The sequence below is a fragment of the Manis javanica genome, chromosome 5 (genome assembly GCF_040802235.1).
Source record: "Manis javanica isolate MJ-LG chromosome 5, MJ_LKY, whole genome shotgun sequence".
Lineage (NCBI taxonomy): Eukaryota > Metazoa > Chordata > Mammalia > Pholidota > Manidae > Manis > Manis javanica.
In genome coordinates, this window is record NC_133160.1 from 102,242,374 (window position 1) to 102,266,316 (window position 23,943).

The 23,943-nt window shown below is 39.0% G+C and overlaps 1 protein-coding gene and 1 long non-coding RNA gene across 6 annotated transcripts in view; one reads left to right on the plus strand and one right to left on the minus strand.

The window, feature by feature from the left end:
- The window catches only part of NUDT9 (nudix hydrolase 9), a 57,507-nt gene extending 47,290 nt beyond the window's left edge, over positions 1–10,217 (minus strand). For 2 of the 5 annotated variants that reach the window (XM_017654505.3, XM_017654503.3), the window contains exon 1: positions 9,922–10,217. In XM_017654505.3, the coding sequence (XP_017509994.3) occupies positions 9,922–10,028 (107 nt within the window). In that variant the 5' untranslated portion in view covers positions 10,029–10,217. Of the gene's footprint in view, positions 1–9,353; positions 9,485–9,921 lie in introns of those variants that run through there. The other 3 variants (XM_017654506.3, XM_073237325.1, XM_017654504.3) reach the window with 3 other exon arrangements.
- An 82-nt stretch (positions 10,218–10,299) lies between these two features.
- On the plus strand, positions 10,300–19,806 carry LOC140849594 (uncharacterized). The gene is made up of 3 exons (XR_012131674.1): positions 10,300–10,439; positions 10,621–10,707; positions 12,613–19,806. It is a non-coding gene; the product is annotated as an uncharacterized lncRNA (long non-coding RNA).
- Positions 19,807–23,943: the final 4,137 nt, after the last annotated feature.

Below are 23,943 nucleotides of genomic sequence, written 5' to 3' on the forward strand. Positions count from 1 at the left end.
AACAGCCAACATCATACTGAACAGCGAAAAGCTGAAAACTTTTCCTCTGAGATCGGGAACAAGACAGGGATGCCCACTATCCCCACTGTTATTCAACGTAGTACTGGAGGTCCTAGCCATGGCAATTAGACAAAACAAAGAAATACAAGGAATCCATATTGGTAAAGAAGAAGTCAAACTGTCACTATTTGCAGATGACATGATATTGTACATAAAAAACCCTAAAGACTCCACTCCAAAATTACTAGAACTAATATCAGAATTCAGCAAAGTTGCAGGATACACGATTAATACACAGAAATCTGAGGCTCTTCCTATACACTGACAATGAACTAATAGAAAGAGAAATCAGGAAAACAATTCCATTCACAATTGCATGAAAAAGAATAAAACACCTAGCAATAAACGTAACCAAAGAAGTGAAAGACCTATACTCTGAAAACTACAGGACACTCTTAAGAGAAATTAAAGAGGACACTAACAAATGGGAACTCAATCCATGCTCTTGGCTAGGAAGAATTAATATTGTCAAAATGGCCATACTGCCCAAAGCAATCTACAGATTCGATGCAATCCCTATTAAATTACCAACAGCATTCTTCAATGAACTGGAACAAATAGTTCAAAAATTCATATGGAACCACCAAAGACCCCGAATAGCCAAAACAATCCTGAGAAGGAAGAATAAAGTGGGGGGGGATCTTGCTCCCCAACTTCAAGCTCTACTACAAAGCCACAGTAATCAAGACAATTTGATACTGGCACAAGACAGAGCCACAAACCAGTGGAACAGAATAGAGACTCCAGACATTAACCCAAACATATATGGTCAATTAATATACGATAACGGAGCCATGGACATACAATGGGGAAATGACAGCCTCTTCAACAGTTGGTGTTGGCAAAACTGGACAGCTACACGTAAGAGAATTAAACTGGATCATTGTCTAACTCCATACAGAAAAGTAAATTCAAAATGGATTAAGCACCTGAATGTAAGTCATGAAATTATAAAACTCATAGAAAAAAACATAGGCAAAAATTTCTTGGACATAAACAAGAGCGACTTCTTCATGAACATATCTCCCCGGGCAAGGGAAACAAAAGCAAAAATGAACAAGTGGGACTATATCAAGCTGAAAAGCTTCTGTACAGCAAAGGATACCATCAATAGAACAAAAAGGCATCCTACAATATGGGAGAATATATTCATAAATGACAAATCCAATAAAGGGTTGATATCCAAAATACATAAAGAGCTCATGCACCTAACAAACAAAAAGCAAATAATCAAGTTAAAAATGGGCAGAGGAGCTGAACAGTTCTCCAAAGAAGAAATTCAGATGGCCAACAGACACATGAAAGGATGCTCCACATCGCTAATCATCAGAGAAATGTAAATTAAAACCCCAATGAGATATTACCTCACACTAGTAAGGATGGCCAACATCCAAAAGACAAACAACAAATGTTGGCAAGGTTGTGGAGAAAGGGGAACCCTCCTACACTGATGGTGGGAATGTAAATTAGTTCAACCATTGTGGAAAGCAGTATGGAGGTTCCTCAAAAAGCTCAAAATAGACATACCATTTGACCCAGGAATTCCACTTCTAGGAATTTACCCTAAGAATACAGCAGCCCAGTTTGAAAAAGATAGATGCACCCCTATGTTTATCACAGCACTATTTACAATAGCCAAGAAATGGAAGCAACCTAAGTGTCCATCAGTAGATGAATGGACAATGGAGTATTATTCAGCCATAAGAAGAAAAGAAATCCTACCATTTGCAATAAACATGGATGGAGCTAGAGGGTATTATGCTCAGTGAAATAAGCCAAGCGGAGAAAGACAAACACCAAATGATTTCACTCATCTGTGGAGTAGAAGAACAAAGAAAAACGGAAGGAACAAAACAGCAGCAGAATCACAGAACCCAAGAATGGACTAACAGTTACCAAAGGGAAAGGGACTGAGGAGGATGGGTGGGAAGGGAGGGATAAGGAGGGGGAAAAAGAAAGGGAGCATTATGATTAGCATGTATAATGTGGGGGGAGGCACAGGGAGGGCTGTGCAACACAGAGAAGACAAGTGGTGATTCTAGAGCATCTTACTACACTGCTGGACAGTGACTGTAATAGGGTTTGTGGGGAGGGACTTGGTGAAGGGGGGAGGTTAGTAAACGTAATGTTCCTCATTTAATTGTAGATTAATGATACCTAAAAAGAAGAAAAACCATAATGAGATACCACCTCACACCAGTTAGGATAGCAACATAGAAAAGACTAGGAACAATGAATGCTGGAGAGGATGTGGAGAAAGGGAAACTCTCCCACACTGCTGGTGGGAATGTAAACTAGTTCAACCATTGGGGGAAGAAATATGGAGGTTCGTCAAAAAACTAAAAGTAAAAATACCATTTGACCCAGTAATTCCACTCCTAGGAATTTACCCAAGGAATATAATTTCTCAGATTCCAAAAGACATATGCTCCCCTATGTTTATTGCCACACTATTTACTATAGCTAAGATATGGAAGCAACCCAAGTGTCCATCAATAGATGGATGGATAAAGATGTGGTATATATACCCAATGGAATAGTACTCAGCCATAAGAAAGAAACAAATTCTGCAATTTGCAACAATATGGATGGAGCTGGAGGACATTATGCTCAGTGAAATAAGCCAAGCAGAGAAAGACAAGTACCACATGTTTTTCTTCATTTGTGGAGTACAACAATGAAGCAAAACTGAAGGAACAAAACAGCCATAGACTCACAGACTCCAAGAAGGAACTAGTTGTTATCAAAGGGAAGGGTTGGGGGAGGGTGAGTGGGGAGGGAGGGAGAAGGGGATTGAGGGGTATTATGATTGGCGCACATGCTGCAGGGGGGCATCATAGGGAAGACAGTGTAGCACAGAGAAGGCAAATAGTGACTCTGTGGCATCTTACTACACTGATGGGCAGTGACTGCAATGGAGTATGGGGGGACACCATAACAGGGGTAAATGTAGTAACTGCATTCTTTTTTCATGTGAAACCTTCATAAGAGTGTTTATCAATACCTTAATAAAAAAATGGATGAAGATGGACGTCCTACTTTACAGCGTATACACATATCAACTAAAAATGGATCAAAAACACGAACATAACAGCTAAAAGTAAAAAACTCTTAAAGGAGAACACACAGAAAAAATCTTTGAATTTGGCAATGATTTCTTGAATATGAAGAAAAGCATAGGCAACAAAGAAAAAACAGGTGAAATGGACTACATCAAAATTAAAAACTTCTGTGCATCAAAGGACACAAGAAAAAAGTGAAAAGGCAGACCATGGACTGTGATATAGACAAATTCAAAGGGTTATTAACTGTAATAAACAAATTCCCTACAAATTGAAAAGGCTGAGCTGAATTAGAAAACTGGGCAAATTATATGACTAAATAATTATAGAAAAGCAGACCTAAGTGGCCAAGAAGCAGTAAAAGATGAATCACTATTAATTAAAGAAATGAAAACTAAACATTAATTCTTTTTACCAACTAGACTGACAAACCTTTAAAAATGTAATACCACCTCCCATGAATTGCTAGTAGAGATGTTAATAGTTACAGACTTTCCAGAAAGCAATCTGGTAATAATGATTAATATACTTCAACCCAGTAATTTCATTCCTGGTCATCTATCCCACAAAAATAAAACAACCAGTTACATGTATAAAAGGTGTTTATTTTGGCAGTGTGCACTGGCAAGTAAAGGGAATGCCCAACAATATGGGGATGGTTTAGTAAGTGACAAGAGAGGCATGCCATGGAGTGAATTATTAAATGGCTATTCAAAATAATGATATCAAGTGACTTATTTTCATAATGTACTGTTGAAAATGAAAAAATATATACAATGGAATATTCGCCATGAAAAAGAATGAAATCTTGCTATTTGGGATAATATGGTTGGACTTAGAAGATATTATGCTAAGTGAAACAAGCCAGGCAGAGAAAGACAAATACCATATGTTTTCACTTATATATGGAATCTAAAAGATAAAACAAATGAAAAAGCAAACAAACAAAACAGAAATAGACTCACAGACATAGAGAAGAGTGGTAGTTGCCACAGGAAAAGGGGGTGGTGGGAAGGGGATGAAGAGGTACAAAACTCCAATTATAAATTAGTCACAGGGATGAAGTACAGCATCAAGAATATAGTCAACAATATATAATATCTTTATATGTTGATAGATGGTAACTACACTTATTATGGTGAACATTTAGTAATACATATGACTGTCAAATAACTATGTTGTACACCTGAAATCAATATAATATTGTATATCAATTATATTCCAATTTTTAAAAAAATTAAATGAAAAGCAAGATGAAGTATCTACATGATCCCACTTTTACATAGTAATGAAAACATAAGTACATATATTTAAGAGCATGTACATAATGTATTAATTTTCTAGTCCTGTCATAACAGAGTACCACAAACTTAAAAACAGCCTAAAAACATACAAATGTATTATCTTATATAGCTGTGTAGGTCAGAAGTTAGTCCCAGGTGTCAGCATGTCAGCAGGGCTGAATTCCTTCCTCGAGGCTCTAAAGAATCCATTCCCTTGCCTTTCCCAGATTCTGGAGACCACCCCTATTTCATGGCTCCTGGTCCCCTTCTTTCATCTTAAAAGCCAGCAACATTGAATCTTTCTCTGACCCTTTTTCAGTAAAGGCCTCTCTGACCACAGTTGGGAACATCTCTTCATTTTTAAAGACTCAATGAAATTGGGCCCACCTGGATAACCAGAGACAGTCTCCCCTTCTTAAATTCCTTAACCTTAATCACATCTGTAGTTTCTTTTGCCATGTAAGGCAATATTTTCCTGGTTTCAGGGATTAGGATGTGGACATCTTTGGGGAGCCATTATTCTGCCCACAATACATATCCAAACTATTACATGAGCATGGGAAAAATACAGGATTCATACCATCAGCTTCCTTACATGGATTAGAGAACATGGTGTGCATGTGGGTAGAAGGGGAAAGAAGAGGGGGAGGGAGGAGGAAAAGGGAGGAGAAAAGAAAGGGGGAGAGAGGGCAAGATGAAGGGAAAAGGGGAGCAGATGCAACACGGGTGGCAGATAAGGTGAGAAGGGGAGAGAAACGGGAAGGGTATTGGATGAAAGGATAAGAAAAGAAACAGAAGAAAACGAGAAAAAGAAGCAAGCAGAAGAGAGATTTTAAAAAGTACCCAAAAATACAAAATTCAAGGAAGTCTGAATGATCACATTTATGCATTTAGGTCAATTTACGTAATTTCACTTGCATAGAAATTTATTTTATTAAAAATACTAAAATTTTTTAAATATTTTTTATTGAAATGTAGTTAATGTACATTATATTGGCTTCAGATGTAAAACATACGATTTGAGAATTATATACATCGCCGGACCTCCAAGGACTGTCTGTCACACTCCACCTCACCCCTCGGTGCTTTTGCCAGGCTGACCTGTCAGGGACAAACACCCCTGCCGCCCGCCTCCGCCCCCGCGCCCCCACCACAGCCATGCTCCCTCCGGATACAGGACCTTCTCACATGCTGTTCTTTCTGACTGCAACAGCTTTATTTCCTCCTGCATGTACTAACTTGAATCCTTCATATCAACTCAAAGTTCACTTCCTCGGGGACATCTTCCTCCCTGACACTTTATGGGATACAAGATTCTCTGGAGGTACTGTCAGAGCTCCAGCATTTTTCTTCACTGAATTATCACAATTGTGATTTTATACCTATTTGAGTGCCACCTGACTACAATCAAATGGAGAACAGGAACACATCTGTTTTACCTCAACATTATATCCCACGTCTGGCATAATGCCCAGTAAACTATAGACAGATCTGGTCCTTCCTATCTGAAAGCAACAAAAAAATTTTATTGTAGAAATGAGACCAAAATGTCACTGTAATTAATGAAAAGGAGTTTGGTGCTTCAATCTTTAAAACTGAAATTTAAAATCATGAAAATAAATTTTACATTATAGTGAAATAGATTGTAATGAAATCTATATACTGAGTCTTAGAACAAAAAAATTAATCAAATTGTTTTCGACAAACTTCTATAACTGCATAATACAGCAACCGTCACTTTTCTTTTTATCTTCAGTCAAAGCATAAGGGACAATTTTCTCAACAATATTAGAAGCTCTCATCAGTTTCCCCAAGACCTCCCTTAATCCTTTGATATTCATTTTTGCTTAAAACATTTATCCTTGCATTGGCCTTGTCAACTCTTTTTTACAAGCGCAGTAGGTCTTTTATTTTCTGGGTACATGTCCCGAAGAAATAGCCAATGTTCCTACCTGCCTTTTATTAAAAAAAAACAGACTTTATTTTCAAAGCAGTTTCAGGTTCGCAGCAAAATGGAGGGCAAAGTACGGAGTTCCCATTTACACCCAAACCCCTTCCAGACACACAACCCGCTCCCCACTATCAACATGCCCCACCACAGGGGTAATTTATTTTAACCCAGGCACCTGCACTGACACGTCATTATCACCCAAAGCCCAGAGTTTACATTACGGCTCACTCTTGGTGTTATACAGTCTATTAGTTGGACAAATGTATAATGACACGTATCTGCCATTATGGTATCAGAGTAGTTTCACAGCCCTAAAATCCTCTGAGCTCCACCAGTTCTTCCCTACCTGCCGCAGCTCAACACCAACCCCTGGCAGCCATAAATATTTTTGTCTCCATCATCTTGCCTTTTCCAAGATGTCACACAGTTGGAATCATACAGTATGTAGCCTTCATCTAATTGTTTCTTTCACTTAGTAATATGCTTCCTCCAGGTCTTTTCATGGCTTGATAGGAATTACACGACTTTAAAAAATGTACTATCTGGAAGTGTCAGTTTTCCATTCACCTACTGAAAGACATCTCAGTTGCTTCCAAACTTCAACAGTTATGAATAAATCAGCTAAAAATCTCAGTGAGCAAGTTTCTGTGTAGACGTAAGTTTTCATTTTGGTAAATACCAAAGAGGGCAATTGCTGGATCATATGGTAGGAATACATTTAGTTTTTATAAGAAACTACCAAATTGCCTTTTCTTCTTTAATTCTTTCCTATTCTTATATATCTGCAGCTTTATGTGCAATTCAAGCTGTTCCCTTTCATCACACTTGAAGACTTTCAAACAATTGCTATTCATTTCGTACTCACTTTGCACCTGTGAAGTATTGTCAAACACCCAAATGTCATGGAAAGCCTGGCTAATAAAGAAATTATCATCCCCAGGGGTGTAATGTGAGAGAATGCTATTTGTGGTATTACTAGTTTTATTAAAACTGGAAGATTCATTATTTCCATATTAAGATGATTGATGTTTGCCTAAAATGCCACAGCTTTGGAAATCCAAATAATGCACACTCAAAATAAGATCTTCCTCACACACCTTAGACCCATACTTAATAAAAATGGATATGGAACACATGTATTTATCAGAAGCAGCAGAGTTCAGGTATGTGTGTTTAAAAAAAGCAAAATTTTACATATGGAGCCCTAGTTACAAAATTAGACTTTTTCTTCATGGTTTGAGGGTAGGTTAAGGAAAGAGTCAAGGATATTAATGAGATGCCCAATAGGACACACCAATATTGCTCCACTCTGTCCCAGCCAACTACCAAAGTTTTAAGTATGAGGCTCTTCGTTCCCTGATTTAGCAAAATAAGCATGTGGAATTCACATATCTGCTACCACTCTACCCAGAGGAACTTACACACCTGATTGCTTCCTTTTGCAAAACAAATTGTGGAAAAAAACAGCAAAAATTCAAAAACTATGTATCTTACCACGCTGAAAAGTGTTAATGTTTCTATTTATATCTGCTGTTTAAATGTGATACACTGAAAGGGATGAAAGCAATAAAAATAATATACACACATACAGTCTAGGTCTTTTATTGCATTACCGAATAGGCGTGAGAAATATATTTGACCAAGCAAGCAGGAATTTAGTAGCTGATAAAGTTCATTTTATAGAGCAAAAACCAGTTCCTAGAATAATCAAACTTGCAGTAACACAATACTGATACGGTGCTTTAAAATAAAGCAAATTTCCAATAAAATTACCCACTACCTGCTCGCTCTCAACTAAAACCTCCAAGTTTACGCGCGCTGGCACAATATTCAATCAGTCCTCCCAATTAGAGAAAACAATGCCTATTACCTACATTAATCAAAATATAAATGGATAAATAGGTGTCTACCAGATGTTTGAGGAAAAAAACAGAAGGAAAACAGACCAAAAAGTAAAGAACCATTGACCCAAAACAGGTAACTCTGGAAATAGAAGGTAATTTTTTTATTCCAATTATCATTTTTATAAATTCAAAAGGCTTTAGATCTATAAAGAAAAGGCTGCTATTAAAGAAAGCAATGAGTGAGGGAAAAATATTATCAAAATTTACAATTCAACGGAGGAAATGACTAACAATGCACAGGGGTGAAGTCCAAATTAACAATCTGGAAGATACATTTAAGGAAAATCTCTAAGAACATCGCACAAAAAGATAAGCCAATAGAAAATGAGACAGAAAAAAAAAAAAAACAGAGGCTCCATATAGAAGGCACAACAGCTATTGCAGGAGTTCAGAAGGTCAGGACAAAAATGGGGATTGGGAGGTTCCTTGTACCAAAGTAAACATATCATGCCAAACAAGAATTTTTAAAAAAATTCCTGGAGGCAGCCTCTTTTAAAGCTTGTTCATTACTCTGTGCCTAGCATGGTATTAAGAACACTGTGTTTACAAAGTGAATGGAGCCAACCTGGTGAGGAAAAGCAGCTGCTTACCTACAATAAAAGAATTCTTGCCTGAAAAAAAAAAAAAAAGAACACCATGTTTACTGAACAATGGACTCAGATAACAAAACCCAGGGAAAAGGAAAATACAAGTAGGAGGCACTGTGAGATACTATAAATCCCGAACTTTATCCAGAGTTGGCAAGTCAAGAAAAATAGATAGATAATAATATTATTTACACTGAAAAGTAGGGAAGGGAGAAATGATTTACACTTTCAGTTTTACACCATTTTAATTTCACAGCTTTGAACTATGTGCATGTAATAATTCTAATAATAATGTTTTAATAAGTATTAACCAGAAAAAAAAAAATGGCCCAGACCACCACCACACCCAAACAAGGGCTATTAAACTCTCTGGGTACAGTAAAGCTGGGCACTTACAGAGGATGGAAATTTCAAAATCAAAGGTCAGGAAAGCTCACTACCAGTAGTTTTCCTCTAAGAGCAAACAAAACATTTTAGAGCCTTTCTAAAACCGTGGGGAGGCATACCTCGTTTTATTGCGCTTCACTTTATTGCTCTTCCCAGGTACTGCGTTTTTTACAAATTTAAAGTTAGTGGCAGCGATGGTGAGCAAGTCTACCGGCGCCATTTTTCCAAAATTTGCTCATTTCCAGTCTCCATGTCACATGTCCCTTGACAAGTCCAAATTGTCAAATTTTGGAATTCTCCCAATATTTCAAACTTTTTCACCATTTGTTAGGTGAACTGTGACCACTCACTGAAGGCCCAGCTGATAGCACTTTTTTAACACTAAGGTATTTTTTAATTAAGGTATGAGAGTTTTTAGACATAATGCTACTGCACACTTAATATATTGCATTATAATATAAACTTAACTTTTACATGGACTGAGAAACCAAAAATTCATTGACTCGTGTTATTGTAATGGGCTGGAACTCAACTGCACAATCTCGGAGGCTAGCCTGTACAGGGCTATAAAAATTCAGCGCAAGCCAAGCCCACGGAATCCGCCCGGCAGTAGGCTGGTTCCCACCCACAGGCCACGAACCCGGGGACAAGGAGCCAGCGCTAGGAGAAGGGGGGGGCGGGGAGTACCTGCACGCGGGGATGCTGCGGCAGGCCGAGGCCCTGACAGTCACAGAGGCCAAGGCCACAGAAAGAGACACGGCGGCTAAAGTCTTTCCCAGGACGCATCCAGCCATCAGCGCCCCAAGGGCGGCTTCGCCGAGCGAGGTCGCTTACCTCGGGTCGCAGCCTCCGCCCGCCCCACAGTCCCGAGCAAGGGCCCCTGGGAATTTAGGGGCACTAGGACCCGGCCGCCTCCCGGCTGGGACAGGGGGTAACCACGTCCATCCTAAACGCCCAGAGAGGAGGAAGCCTCTCAAAATAAGTCTAGGATTTCTTCCAGTACGACCAAGGCCCCCAATACCAGCTGCCTGGGGAAGAGCGGTAAGCCACTGAAGCCCCTAATGTGCCGGGGCGAAGCCGCGCGCTTTACGGCCGAGCGGCAAAGCAGCGCCAGCGCCGGCTTCCCAGCGCCTGCCGGCTTCGACCTCGGTCTGCGCAGGCGTACTGGGCGAGGCGGCGGGAAATCATACCCAGCACGGCGTGAGGTAAGAGAAGATGAAAGGGCGCGGGAGCTGAAAGGGCGGAGACGGGGAACGGGAGAAGGGGGATTGGGGTTACAAACAGCTGATGTAGTGAACCACGTGTAAGTGATTACAGGAAAAAGAGGTAAACAGGAGACTTGCAATCCACGTATCTGAGGCTTTTCTCTTCCTTTTTTTATCCAAGTTGTTCACAATTTGCTGAATTTCGCCATGAAATAGGCACACAGCCAGGAGAAGGAACAGAGGGCAGCACCCGGGATACAGTCAAGAGGTACAATTAGCCAGGCTGAAAATTGGAAATCCATTATCCAGAACAATTTATTAATCTGACTTTCATCTTTTTTATTTGTCTTATTAATGAGGCAAATGTGTAAGATTTAAGTACGTAGTCCACTGTTTCAGTTTGAGTTTTAAGTAACAGTCCACTGTTAAGTACATAGTGTTGTGGTATTGACACAGACATAAAACTTTAACCATCTTAAAAGCCAGATTAATCAAACGTTAATAACTAATGTCCTGAACACTGCAGAACTCTTGGCATATAACCACATCAAAACCTCTGCATTAAGAGATTTGACCGAACTCTAGTATGGCTTCTAGAGTTTAAGATCTTGTCTCTAGGATGATCCCAGTGGCCCTTAAAATACCTGCCTGGAAACCCTCAACACCGCCAGGAGAATTTACTCTTTGTTCCAGGCAAAACCGGGTGGTAGGTGGACAAGCCCCAGACCCCTCTCTTAGAGGTGTTTCTTTAGAAAGTTGCAATTACAAATCTCTTCTCTGTCCTTTGTGATAAAGCTGCTACCAAAACTGTTTCCTCAGGGGCCTAAGAGCCCCTCTCTTTGAAATGTAAATATTCAGGCAGTTAACAGTGCTCACTCCCAGGCCCTGTGGGAAGATAAGGGCCTAACTTTGGTGGGTGCGTTTCTTCATCTTAGACTACTGACTCCTGTCTCAAAGAGAGAAGTTTGTTTCTCCTCATATAAGTGCCAATTATCAAAGATCCAGATGGCCTAGTTCCATGGATCATCCACTCACTCTCTTAGCACCTTTCAGTGCTTGCCCTTAGCACGCTCCAGCCTTTAAAAGGTCACCAACCTTTTAAAGTTGAGGTCAGTTCATGCAACAGTATTACTGAATAAAATGCGTTCTTCACTGCTTTAACTTGTGTCCAGCTTTGACAGTTCTTCCAGGCAGTGAAGTACTATTGAAATACGCTTGCTTTTTAGAAAATAAATATCTGGACCTGGCTACCCCTGTTCAGATAAACTGTTCTCAATGTTGCTGACAGACATTAATCTCTGCTTAAACTGGACATGTATTAGGCAGGCTCTGTTTAAAAGGTTCAGCTCCTCTGAAGTCTGCTGACAAATTAGTCGTAAGACAGTAAGACAGAAGGCAATGAGTCGCAAAGCCTCTGATCAAAGAATAAGAGAAACAGAAGGGAGTTCTCATAGGAAGCTCCTCAAGCCCCAGAGTTCTCACTCCACAGTCCTTAAGGGCAGGGTAGAGTGGACTCAGTTTAAAGAACTACTCAACAATGCAAACAAAACCAGCTCCTTGACACTGTACCACAATTAGCTCACAGCCCAGTCTCCTGAGTCCCTGCAGGGACATGTACTCCCAGGCCTGCTGCAGCATAGTGAATGTGTGCTGTAGCCCACTCTTGGGCAGAACTGAAATGCCATCTTCAGTATTTACTGTTTTATATAATACTGTCCATTTATCTACATCTCAACCTAAATGGAATCATCAGAATTTAAGTAAAAAGAAGTGAACATTTTTGTTTTTTATTTCGCTTTTTAAGAAGCCATATACCAATATTAAGGACGTCTTACAGTAGTTGATTAGAAAGGAAAAAGATGCTGAGAAATATTTTTAAATAGGAAAGCAGTGTACATGATTACTGGAATTCATTGGTATGCCCCAAACAGGAGTGATTAAGAACTCCAACTGTTGGCAGATAGTAATGGTGCTAGTGGGGGTGGGGATTTAATAATGTGGGCAATTGGTGAACCACTGTGTTGTATGCTTGAAACTAGTGTAAGATTGCATATCTATTATACTTCAGTAAAAAAGTGCAAATAAAAAAAAGGATTCCAGCTATTTCACCCTTTGTTCGTTCATTTTGTTATACAACAGATATTTGCTAATTACTTATTACTTGTCATTCTAGATGCCAGGAATATAGTTGTGAACAAGATGGACAAGGTCCTGCTTTCATGCAGTTTACTTTCTAGAGAAGGTGAATCAGCTGTAAGTAAACAAACTAGGAATAGCTGATTAGGAGATGTGCCATGAAGGAAATAGACAGCTTACTGTGGAAAAGAATAACTAAAGGAGTGACCGCTTCATATTGAAGAGGAGGGGTGTCAGAGAAGGCTCTTCTGAAGAGGCCACATCTGAGGGATACCTAAGGACATAAAGCTGCCAGCCACCAGAAAAGCTGGGGAAAGAGCAGTGCACGCAGAGAAGACTGTAAGTGCAAAATCTCTGAGGTAGGCAAGAGGTTGGCCGTGATCAAGGAACAGATAGGTCAATGTGCTGAAAAGCAGTAGTAAGCTGGGGGAATCGTATCTCGAAAGAAGCCAGAGAGGTGGACCCGTGTGGCAGATACCTATTTGCTTCCCAATACCTATTTACCCATTCTCCCTTCTTTCGTGTCATATATATAGAAATGTGTCCAGTTAAAAATTTACCTCCCATGCTCCCTGCAGCTAAAGAGGTAACCTGATCCCTTCAGGCCAATAAGATAAAAATAGAAGCTGTGGGGTTTCTGGGGATGCTGTTACTTTCCTGGTGAAAAAAGATTGGCTCATTTGGCAGGAACTACTAACTCTTTGCCATTTCCCCTCCCTCTTTTATTCCTGCTTGAAAGGAAAGCACAATTCCTAGAGAAGGAGCAGTCATCCTGAGACCATATGACAAAAGCCACAAATATGGGTGGTGGAACAGGGTGCAAGAAGGAGCCTGAGTCTTTAGTGACTTCCATAAGTAATTGCACCAGTCCTAGAGCGCCTGCTTCTAGACTAATGAGAAAGATAAACCCCTATCTGGCTAAGCTACTAGGCGTTGAGTTTATTTTATGTAAAAATCTTGACAGAAGAGCATATCATGTAAGATCTTATAAGCCATAGTAATTATGAGTATATCCCAAGTGCAGTGGGAAATCATTTCATACTCCCAAACTTTATTCCTTGCAATAGAGGGATTACAAAAGTTGGAACTGGATAATCAGCAACATCAAGCTGGGGGCTGGAGTGGGAAGTCAGGCTACTAGATTCTTGATACTCACCTCCACTCCTGTCATTTCTCTCTCCTTTTCCATAATCCTTTGGGTCAGAAGTAGCCTGCTTCCCTCTTTCTCTTCCCTTATAACAAGGATTGTCTTCATAAATTTTGTGTTCTTTCAATCAGGAGGAACTTCACACCCACTAGTACTGTTTCTTAATAAGTTAATGCATGCTGAAGGAAACTTTAAAATGCTTTTTCACTTGACAAAGCCTGGCTTTCAAGATTAATCCTGTGCTAAAAACTGAGAAATCCCATTTGACAGTTGCTTCTTTGTTCTAATTCATATCTATTCTTCCCCTGAACACTGAAACAATTATGTCAGTGCATGGGGTGTCCCAGGGCAATAAGATACAGAGAACATTAAAAAAATTTAAAAATATTTCAAAAGTATTATCCTAATATTTTTTATTTGATCATGTAATTTGGACAAATTATTTAATTTCCCTATGCATGTGTCCTCCCACACCTGTGGAATGAGAGAGATGATCTCAACATCATAGTTTTGAGAATTAAAGGAGATAGATTTTATTAACTGTATAACAAAAATTGTAACAATTATTCTTTTCAAGCTTTAAAATGTGGTTCTTGCTCAGCACAGAGAAGACAATGACTCTATAGCATCTTACTGTGCTAATAGACAATGACTGCAATAGAGGGGGTGAGGACTTGATAATATGGGTAAATGTTGAATCCACAGTGTTATTTATGTAAAACTATCATAAGATTGTTTATCAATGATACTTTAATAAAATATGTATATATATGGTACCTGCTAATTGCCATGCACTTCACATATATTGCCACTTTCAATCCTGACAGTATCCCCAGGAGGACTCATGTGATTGTCCCTACTTTAGAGATGAGGATACAGATTCTGGAATGTTATATAACTTGCCCAAAGTCATACAACCTATCTAATAATGTGAAAAGTCAGGTGTATTCATTTCCCAGGGCTGCTGTAACAAATTTCCACAAATGTAGTAGTGTAAAACAATAGAAATTTATTCTCCCACAGTTCTGGAGAACAGACATCCTTATTCAGTTTCACTGTGCCAAAATCAAGTTGCCAAGACTATGCTCCTTCCAGAAGCTTGTAGGGGCAATCCATTCTTTGCCTCTTGAAGCTTCTGGTGGCTGCTGGTATTCCATAGCTTGTGGCTACAGCACTTTGCAGCACTCCAAAAAGGGTTACATTACCTTCCCCTTTTCTGTTTATGTCAGTCTCTTTCTGACTCCCTCTTATAAGAACCCTGGTGATCTCACTGAGTGCTTACCTGTATAAACTAGGATAATATCACCATCTCAGGGCCCTTAATTACATCTGCAAAGATGCCTTTTCCATATTCAGTAGTATTTACAGGTTGGGTATAGGATCTCGTATCTTTTGGGGGTCATTATTCAGCCTACTACAACAGGATTCAAATTAAGGTCTGTGTGACTATAAACTCAAATTCTTAACCATGCATTTGTTCAATAAATATTTAATAAATAGCTGATATGTGCAAGCACTGTGGTAGGTACAGTGGATACAGTGATGAGCAAAACCAATAAGAGGCACTGCCCTCATGAATCTACAATAAAAATAATTATCCAAATAAATATCAGGTTGCAACTCTGATCAATGTCATGAGGAGAGGTTCATGGTGCTCTGAGAATTTATGGTAGGGAGATTTGGTCAAGTCTGGGAAAATTCCACTTAAGGAATAACACTTGAGATGAAGGAAAAATAGGAGTCAATTAAACTGAAAATGGAGAAAAGAAAAAAAAATCCCTTATTCAGTCCTGATAATAGGATGTCTGGTACATACAAGTGTTCAGTGTTGACTTCAAACAGAGCAAAGAGAGATTTTAATCAAGTTAAAAAGTGATTTTGTGGGGAAGAGCAAAGGAATTGCAATTCGGAATAAGCAAACTGTGTAGAACCAAGGGCAAGTCCAGAGAGGCAAAGGGAAAGAGCTTTCCTTAGGCTTGAGGAGGAAATGAGGGAGGATTGTTCCCAACAAAAGTTTATTGGAGAAGAGTCTGAGTTTGCAATGGTTCTCATTGGCTGCAGGCAGCGGCTAGTGCATAGTTGCTGGGGTAGGGAGGAATCTTCCTTCCCTCTTTAAATTCCTGTGTGAAAAGGGTCCTGTCTTGTCAAGATAATTATCTTCTTCTTCCTGCTGGTCATGTGGGCTGCAATGAGTGGTATCTGCATGAAAGCTTTCATTTCAGGGATTTCTGACTCCATTTTAAATGAGTTTATCTACTTTAACATCAGTAAATCAAGTTCCCTCTCTTCTCCCACTCCCTTCCTTAGGAATCTACTAGTACAGCTACAGGACTTTTCAAAGAGGTATAGAACTGCTACAGTGTGCCCCCCACACAGGTTTCCCTAGGAATCTTCCTAACCCATACTGTATGCAATAATCCATGCCATAACTATCTACACAAGTCATAGTTCATCTGTAGCTGAATAATAAGTAAATCTGCAGTATAGCTGTATCAGCAAGGCAGGAACCAAGAATCAAACTTAGTCTATTGTACAAAGAGCCCAGCATATTATTGAAACAATCAGGGTTCCAGGACAAGACTGGACATGAACAAGGACACTTAAAAAGCCCAACAACCAAAACTGGACAGCTACATTCAAGAGAATGAAACTGGATTGTCTAACCCCATACACAAAAGTAAACTCAAAATGGATCAAAGACTTGAATGTAAGTCACGAAACCAGGCTACTGGTTGCATAAGTCTGGTTGGAGGAAATGGGGTGTGACTGCTCATGGATACAATGTTTTTAGGGGGGTGATGAAAATGTTCTAAAATTGACTATGGTGATAGTTGAACAACTCAGCACATATACTAAAAACCATTGAGTTGTATACTTTACATGGGGGAGTTTTATGATACGTGAATTATATCTCAATAAATCTGTCTTTTTTTAATTCATGGATCTAAATCCCAACTCCACCATTTGTTACCAGCATCACCTTGGCAAGTTACTTCACTTCCCTGAAACTGTCCTCCTTTATAAACTGGGAATTTAATTTTCCTTTTCTGAGCACTGTCTTTCTTGCCTCAGTTTTTCAATGTTCATACATAGTACCTCTCTCAAAGGGGAATAAAAAGTTAGATATATCACAGACTTGTAACACCTCCAACCTAAAATTATTATTGATAAATGGTCAATTGGTTCATCACAAATTCTGAAATTTTAATTCAGATTTGACTAGAACAGTGGCTTTCAAAATTGTTTGCATGTTTACCATGTGCCAAGCCCTATTATGAGCATTTTGTAAATATTAACTTGGCTAATCTTCATAATAATCATAATAAGATAGATACTATAATTATCTTCCTTTTATAGATGAGGAAACTAAAACCAAATAGTTACATAACTTGCCCAGGGTCACAGATAATAATTATTTGAGCCAGCATTCAATTTCAGATAATCTGGCTCCAGAGTCTATCCTCTTAATACTCTGCTCTCAAGTAACCAGTACAAGTAGGTGCATACACACATACACACACACTCCTTCAACCCATCTACCTCCATAAAATTGAAATAGAAGTTTCACCAGGACATTTACCCAGAGCAATATGCTATAGTGTTTTTGTGGATAAAATGAGAGTTCCTGTGGCCAGGATTCTCACCAGGCCCTGGTTTACTAGCTCACTACACACCTGTGGGCAATTTGACTCTATATAAAGAGTTCCACCCAGTGCTCTGGACACAACATGGTGGCAGGGCTACAAGGCTGCAGGAGAGCAGAGCAGAGGCTGGAGTGGTGGCAGCGCAGAGGACAGAGGCCCAGAGGACGGCTGTGCGGGACGACTGTGCAGACGACTGTGCAGAGAGGCTCAGAGAACGGCTGTGTGGACAGCTGTGCGGACAGAGGGACCCAGAGGCAGAGGCCAGCTTGCTGCTTACAGACTCACTCTGAGTGAATGGGATTCTAGTGACTGACCTGCCACCTGGAAATAAAGTTGGGTATAACCCTTTCACCCCAAAGAACATTCTGTTGTCAATTTCTTTGGTCACGCTGAATCCATAGCAAACTTGCCCGGGAGCTGAAACCCATTGGCAAGATAGTTTTCAACAAGTATTCCACATATTACATATATTTCAATGCTCATATGACTCTCTAAATTGATTTCACAACAAAATTGATTCCTCAATTCACTTGTAGGTAATGACAGACACTTTTTGAAAACACCAGTTTGGAATATCAATTGCTTTCTCTCCCACTGGGGCAGGATTTCCTTTAGTTTGCTTAGTTGTTGATGAAGTAAGTCATTTTGACAATACTGAATGGATTTAAAAGAGTTTAATAATCTTAGAATGGGCTTTTTGAAAATGAAGACTCTTCTTACACGGAACAACATCGGTTTTATTTTTCTAGTTGGATTTAGGAACAGGATTGAAACACTCTGACCCAAATACCTTCCTGTTAGAGTCCTACCCACCTGTAGGACTCTACTCAGATCTGACCCTCTAGTGAGCTATTCCTAACCACTGAAATCAACCTATTTCCTATACTCCCATAACACTTTTTGGTTCTATTTTATTTCTATTCAAATACCAATTTGTTTTTCTTCCCAGGGTAACTTACTGGTCTGTCCTCTCTCTTAGATTGTAGGCTCCTAGACAGATACATGTCTTTTTCTCCATTTCATATCCTTCTTGGTACATTGCACACAGAATGTGGAATAACGTTTGTTGGATGAATTAAATAGAATTGATAGTAATCCCTTAATCATTGTTTGTTAGGAAGAATAAAGACATTAAAAGGATTTCTTCAGGGAACGTAGAAAAAGAAGAATTCCTTTCAGCTTTACCACAATATAATAATGGCATTTTCTTTGATCTCTTGTTCTAGGGAAGGCCCACTTCCTTTTTCATGGATAAGTTTGTTTTTATGTTTAAATCAGGAAGTAATTCAAAAATTAAACCAATAAATTACATACAATTCTTTGTTTTTTAAGAAATGAATTTCTGAATTTAAAAATGAATTTAATTACCTAAGATTTCTAAATGGATTTTCACCTACTTTCAAGTAGGACAGTTTGTGGATTGTGACATTGCAATGCAATTTATAATAGGCACCTTTGCTTCATTTACCATTGGCTACAACACGAAAAAATGGGCATAAGCAGATTATTAGAGAAAATTACACTATGGAAAGCTCACTTGAGTCTTTTGTTCAATTCTAAGTACAGAAAGTGGGAATAGTTGAATTTAGGTCCCTTAAATCACAATCTTACCATAGCTGAAAAATGTTCTGGGAAAAACAAGAGTTAATGGCACAGATTAACTTTGTTGGAACAACTGCATGCAGCACTGGCTACCTCTAGATTTTCCCTTTATATCAGTGCTTAGAGCCATTTATTGAGTTTTTTTCAAAATTCATATAGCACCTCATATATCAGGCATTGTTCTAAACACTTTACAAATGCTATTCCTTAAATCTTGACAGCCCTACAAGGTAGCTATTAATATTTTATACATAAGGAAACTGAGGCACAAAGAGTTTACATGACTTGTCCACAATCGCATAACAAGAGCGTGATGGAGCTGGAGTTCCAATATAACTTCAGAGTTTTGCTTTAATATTATGCTGCCTCAGACTTTCTAAAGGCCACTGATGAATAGCTTCAAGGTGTCAGTGATTTATTCTGGTCCAGGCTGCCCCAATCAGCTTAATTAGAAGCAGCAGGTGCTGAGGAAGGCCATTACTTAGTAACAAGAATGTGATGCAGCTTGTTGACTTTCAGCTTTCAGAATCAACCACTAGACCAAGCACAGAAAATGTTACAGTTACAAAATAGAAAGTATAAATATGATCAGTCCTGAGAATGTGAAAGTAAATGTGAAGATCATGGAAGTTGGGAGGTAGAAACGGACAGCTGAGGAAAATATAGGGTATACCTTTCTCTTACAAAAAGAGAAGCCAAAAATTTCAGCATATAATTGCTGGAATAAAACATAAAAAGTGTGCAAGTTTTAAATATAAGCAAATAAAAGTAGTAAAGATAGTGACATAATTATATTGGGAATATATATAGGCAGAAGGGAGATGAGAGGAATAAGGGAATGGGGAAAATCATTTAATAACTTCTATTGATAAATCAAGAAATGGCACTTGTCTTGTCAATGGGTTTCAGTACCCGACAAGTTTACTATGGATTCAATGTGGCCAAAGAAATGACAGTAGAACATTTGTGGGGTGAAAGGGTTATACTCAAGTTTATTTATTTCCATGGTGGCAGGTCAATCACTAGAGTCCTGTCCACTCAGAGTGAGTCTGCATGCAGCAAGCCGGTCTCTGCCTCTGGGCCTCTCTGCCCACACTGCCATCACAGTCTCTGTCCTCGGTGCTGCCACCACTTCAGCCTCTGCTCTGCTCTACTCTCCAGCAGCTTTGCAGGCATGCCACTGTGTCTCCCAGAGCACTGGGCAGAACTCTTTATATAGAGTCAATAACAACATACTACCCACACGTGTGTAGTGATCCACCCAACCAGGGCCAGGTGAGAATCCTGGCCACAGGAACTTTCACTTTACCCACACACTGTAAGCTTTATTTTTTTATTTTTTTTTATTTTGTTATCATTAATCTACAATCACATGAAGAACATTATGTTTACTAGGCTCCCCCCTTCACCAAGTTCCCCCCACACACACCCCATTACAGTCACTGTCCATCAGCGTAGTAAGATGCTGTAGAATCATTACTTGTCTTCACTGTGTTGCACAGACCTCCCCATGCCCACCCCCTACATTATACATGCTAATTGTAATGCCCCTTTTTTTTCCCCACCCTTATCCCTCCCTTCCAACCCATTCTCCCGAGTCCCTTTCCCTTTGGTAACTGTTAGTCTCTTCTTGGGTTCTGTGATTATGCTGCTATTTTGTTCCTTCCGTTTTTCTTTGTTCTTATATTCCACATATGAGTGAAATCATTTGGTACTTGTCTTTCTCCGCCTGGCTTATTTCACTGAGCATAATACCCTCTAGCTCCATCCATGTTGTTGCAAATGGTAGGATTTGTTTTCTTCTTATGCCTGAATAATATTCCATTGTGTATATGTACCACATCTTCTTTATCCATTCATCTACTGATGGACACCGAGGTTGCCTCCATTTCTTGGCTATTGTAAATAGTGCTGTGATAACCATAGGGGTGCATCTGTCTTTTTCAAACTGGGCTGTTGCATTCTTAGAGTAAATTCCTAGAAGTGGAATTCCTGGGTCAAATGGTATATCTATTTTGAGCTTTTTGAGGAACCTCCATACTGCTTTCCACAATGGTTGAACTAATTTACATTCCCACTAGCAGTGTAGGAGGGTTCCCCTTTCTCCACAACCTCGCCAACATTTGTTGTTGTTTGTCTTTTGGATGGTGGTGATCCTTACTGGTGTGAGGTGATATCTCATTGTGGTTTTAATTTGCATTTCTCTGATGATTAGCGATGTGGAGCATCTTTTCATGTGCCTGTTGGCCATCTGAATTTCATCTTTGGAGAAGTGTCTGTTCAGATCCTCTGCCCATTTTTTAATTGGATTATTTGCTTTTTGTTTGTTGAGGTGCACGAGCTCTTTATATATTTTGGATGTCAACCCTTTATTGGATCTGTCATTTATTAATATATTCTCCCATACTGTAGGGTACCTGTTTGTTCTATTGATGGTGTCCTTTGCTGTACAGAAGCTTTTCAGCTTGATATAGTCCCACTTGTTCATTGTTGCTTTTGTTTCCCTTGCCCAGGGAGATATGTTCATGAAGAAGTCACTCATGTTTATGTCCAAGAGATTTTTGCCTATGTTTTTTTCTAGGAGTTTTATGGTTTCATAACTTACATTCAGGTCTTTGATCCATTTTGAATTTGCTTTTGTATATGGGGTTAGACAGTGATGCAGTTTCATTCTCTTATATGTAGCTGTACAGTTTTGCCAGCACCATCTGTTGAAGAGGCTGTCATTTCCCTATTGTATGTCGATGGCTCCTTTATCATATATAAATTGACCATATATGTTTGGGTTAATGTCTGGAGTCTCTATTCTGTTCCACAGGTCTGTGGCTCTGTTCTTGTGCCAGTACCAAATTGTCTTGATTACTGTGGCTTTGTAGTAGAGCTTGAAGTCGGGGAGCAAGATCCCCCCCACTTTATTCTTCTCAGGATTCCTTTGGCTATTCGGGGTCTTTGGTGGTTCCATATGAATTTTTGAACTATTTGTTCCAGTTTGTTGAAGAATGTTGTTGGTAATTTGATAGGGATTGCATCAAATCTGTATATTGCTTTGGGCAGGATGGCCATTTTGACTATATTAATTCTTTCTAGCCAAGAGCATGGGATGAGTTTCCATTTGTTAGTGTCCTCTTTAATATCTCTTAAGAGTGTCTTATAGTTTTCAGGGTGTAAGTCTTTCACTTCTTTGGTTAGGTTTATTCTTAGGTATTTTATTATTTTGATGCCATTGTGAATGGAATTGTTTTCCTGTTTTCTCTTTCCATTAGTTCATTGTTAGTGTATAGGAAAGCCACAGATTTCTGTGTGTTAATTTTGTATCCTACAACTTTGCTGTATTCCAATATCAGTTCTAGTAGTTTTGGAGTGGAGTCTTTAGGGTTTTTTATGTACAATATCATGTCATCTGCAAATAGGACTGTTTGACTTCTTCTTTACCAATCTGGATTCCTTGTATTTCTTTGTTTTGTTTAATTGCCATGGCTAGGACCTCCAGTTCTATGTTGAATAACAGTGGGGAGAGTGGGCATCTCTGTCTTGTTTCCTATCTCAGAGGAAAAGCTTTCAGCTTCTCACTGTTCAGTATGATGTTGGCTGTGAGTTTATCATATATGGTCTTTATTATGTTGAGGTACTTGCCCTCTATACCCATGTTGTTGAGAGTTTTTATCATGAATGGATGTTGAATTTTGTTGAATGCTTTTTCAGCATCTATGGAGATGATCATGTGGTTTTTGTCCTTCTTTATGTTGATGTGGTGGATGATTTTGATGGATTTTTGAATGTTGTAACATCCCTGCATCCCTGGGATGAATCCCATTTGGTCATGGTGTATGATCCTATTTTTGAATTCGGTTTGCTAATATTTTGTTGAGTATTTTCGCATCTACGTTCATCAGGGATATTGGTCTGTAATTTTCTTTTTTGGTGGGGTCTTTGCCTGGTTTTGGTGTTAGGGTAATGTTGGCTTCATAGAATGAGTTTGGGAGTATTCCCTCCTCTTCTATTTTTTGGAAAACTTCAAGGAGAATGAGTGTTATGTCTTCTCTGTATGTCTGATAAAATTCTGAGGTAAATCCATCTGACCCAGGGGTTTTGCTCCTGAGTAGTTTCTTGATTACCACTTCAATTTCTTTGCTGGTAATTGGTTTGTTTAGATTTTGTGTTTCTTCCTTGGTCAGTCTTAGAAGGTTGTATTTTACTAAGAAGTTGTCCATTTCTTCTAGATTTTCCAGCTTGTTAGCATACACGTTTTCATAGTTTTCTCTAATAATTCTTTGTATTTCTATGGGGTCCGTTGTGATTTTTCCTTTCTCGTTTCTGATTCTGTTGATGTGTGTTGATTCTCTTTTTCTCTTAATAAATGTGGCTAGAGGCTTGTCTATTTTGTTTATTTTCTCAAAGAACCAGCTCTTGGTTTAATTGATTTTTTCTATTGTTTTATTCTTCTCAATTTTATTTATTTCTTATCTTTATTATCCCTCCTTCTGCTGACTTTAGGCCTCATTTGTTCTTCTTTCTCCAATGTCGATAATTGTTACATTAGACTATTCATTTGGGATTGTTCTTCCTTCTTTAAATATGCCTGGATTGCTATATACTTTCCTCTTAAGACTGCTTTCGCTGAGTCCCACAGAAGTTGGGGCTTTGTGTTGTTGTTGACATTTGTTCCCCTATATTGCTTGATCTCTATTTTTATTTGGTCGTTGATCCATTGATTATTTAGGAGCATGTTGTTAAGCCTCCATGTGTTTGTGGTCCTTTTTGCTTTCTTTGTACAATTTAGTTCCAGTTTTATTCCTTTGTGGTCTGAAAAGGTGGTTGGTAGAATTTCAATCTTTTTGAATTTACTGAAGCTCTTTTTTTGGCCTAGTATGTGGTCTATTCTGGAGAATGTTCCATGTGCTCTTGAGAAGAATGTGTATCCTGTTGCTTTTGGATGTAGAGTTCTATAGATGTCTATTAGGTCCATCTGTTCTAG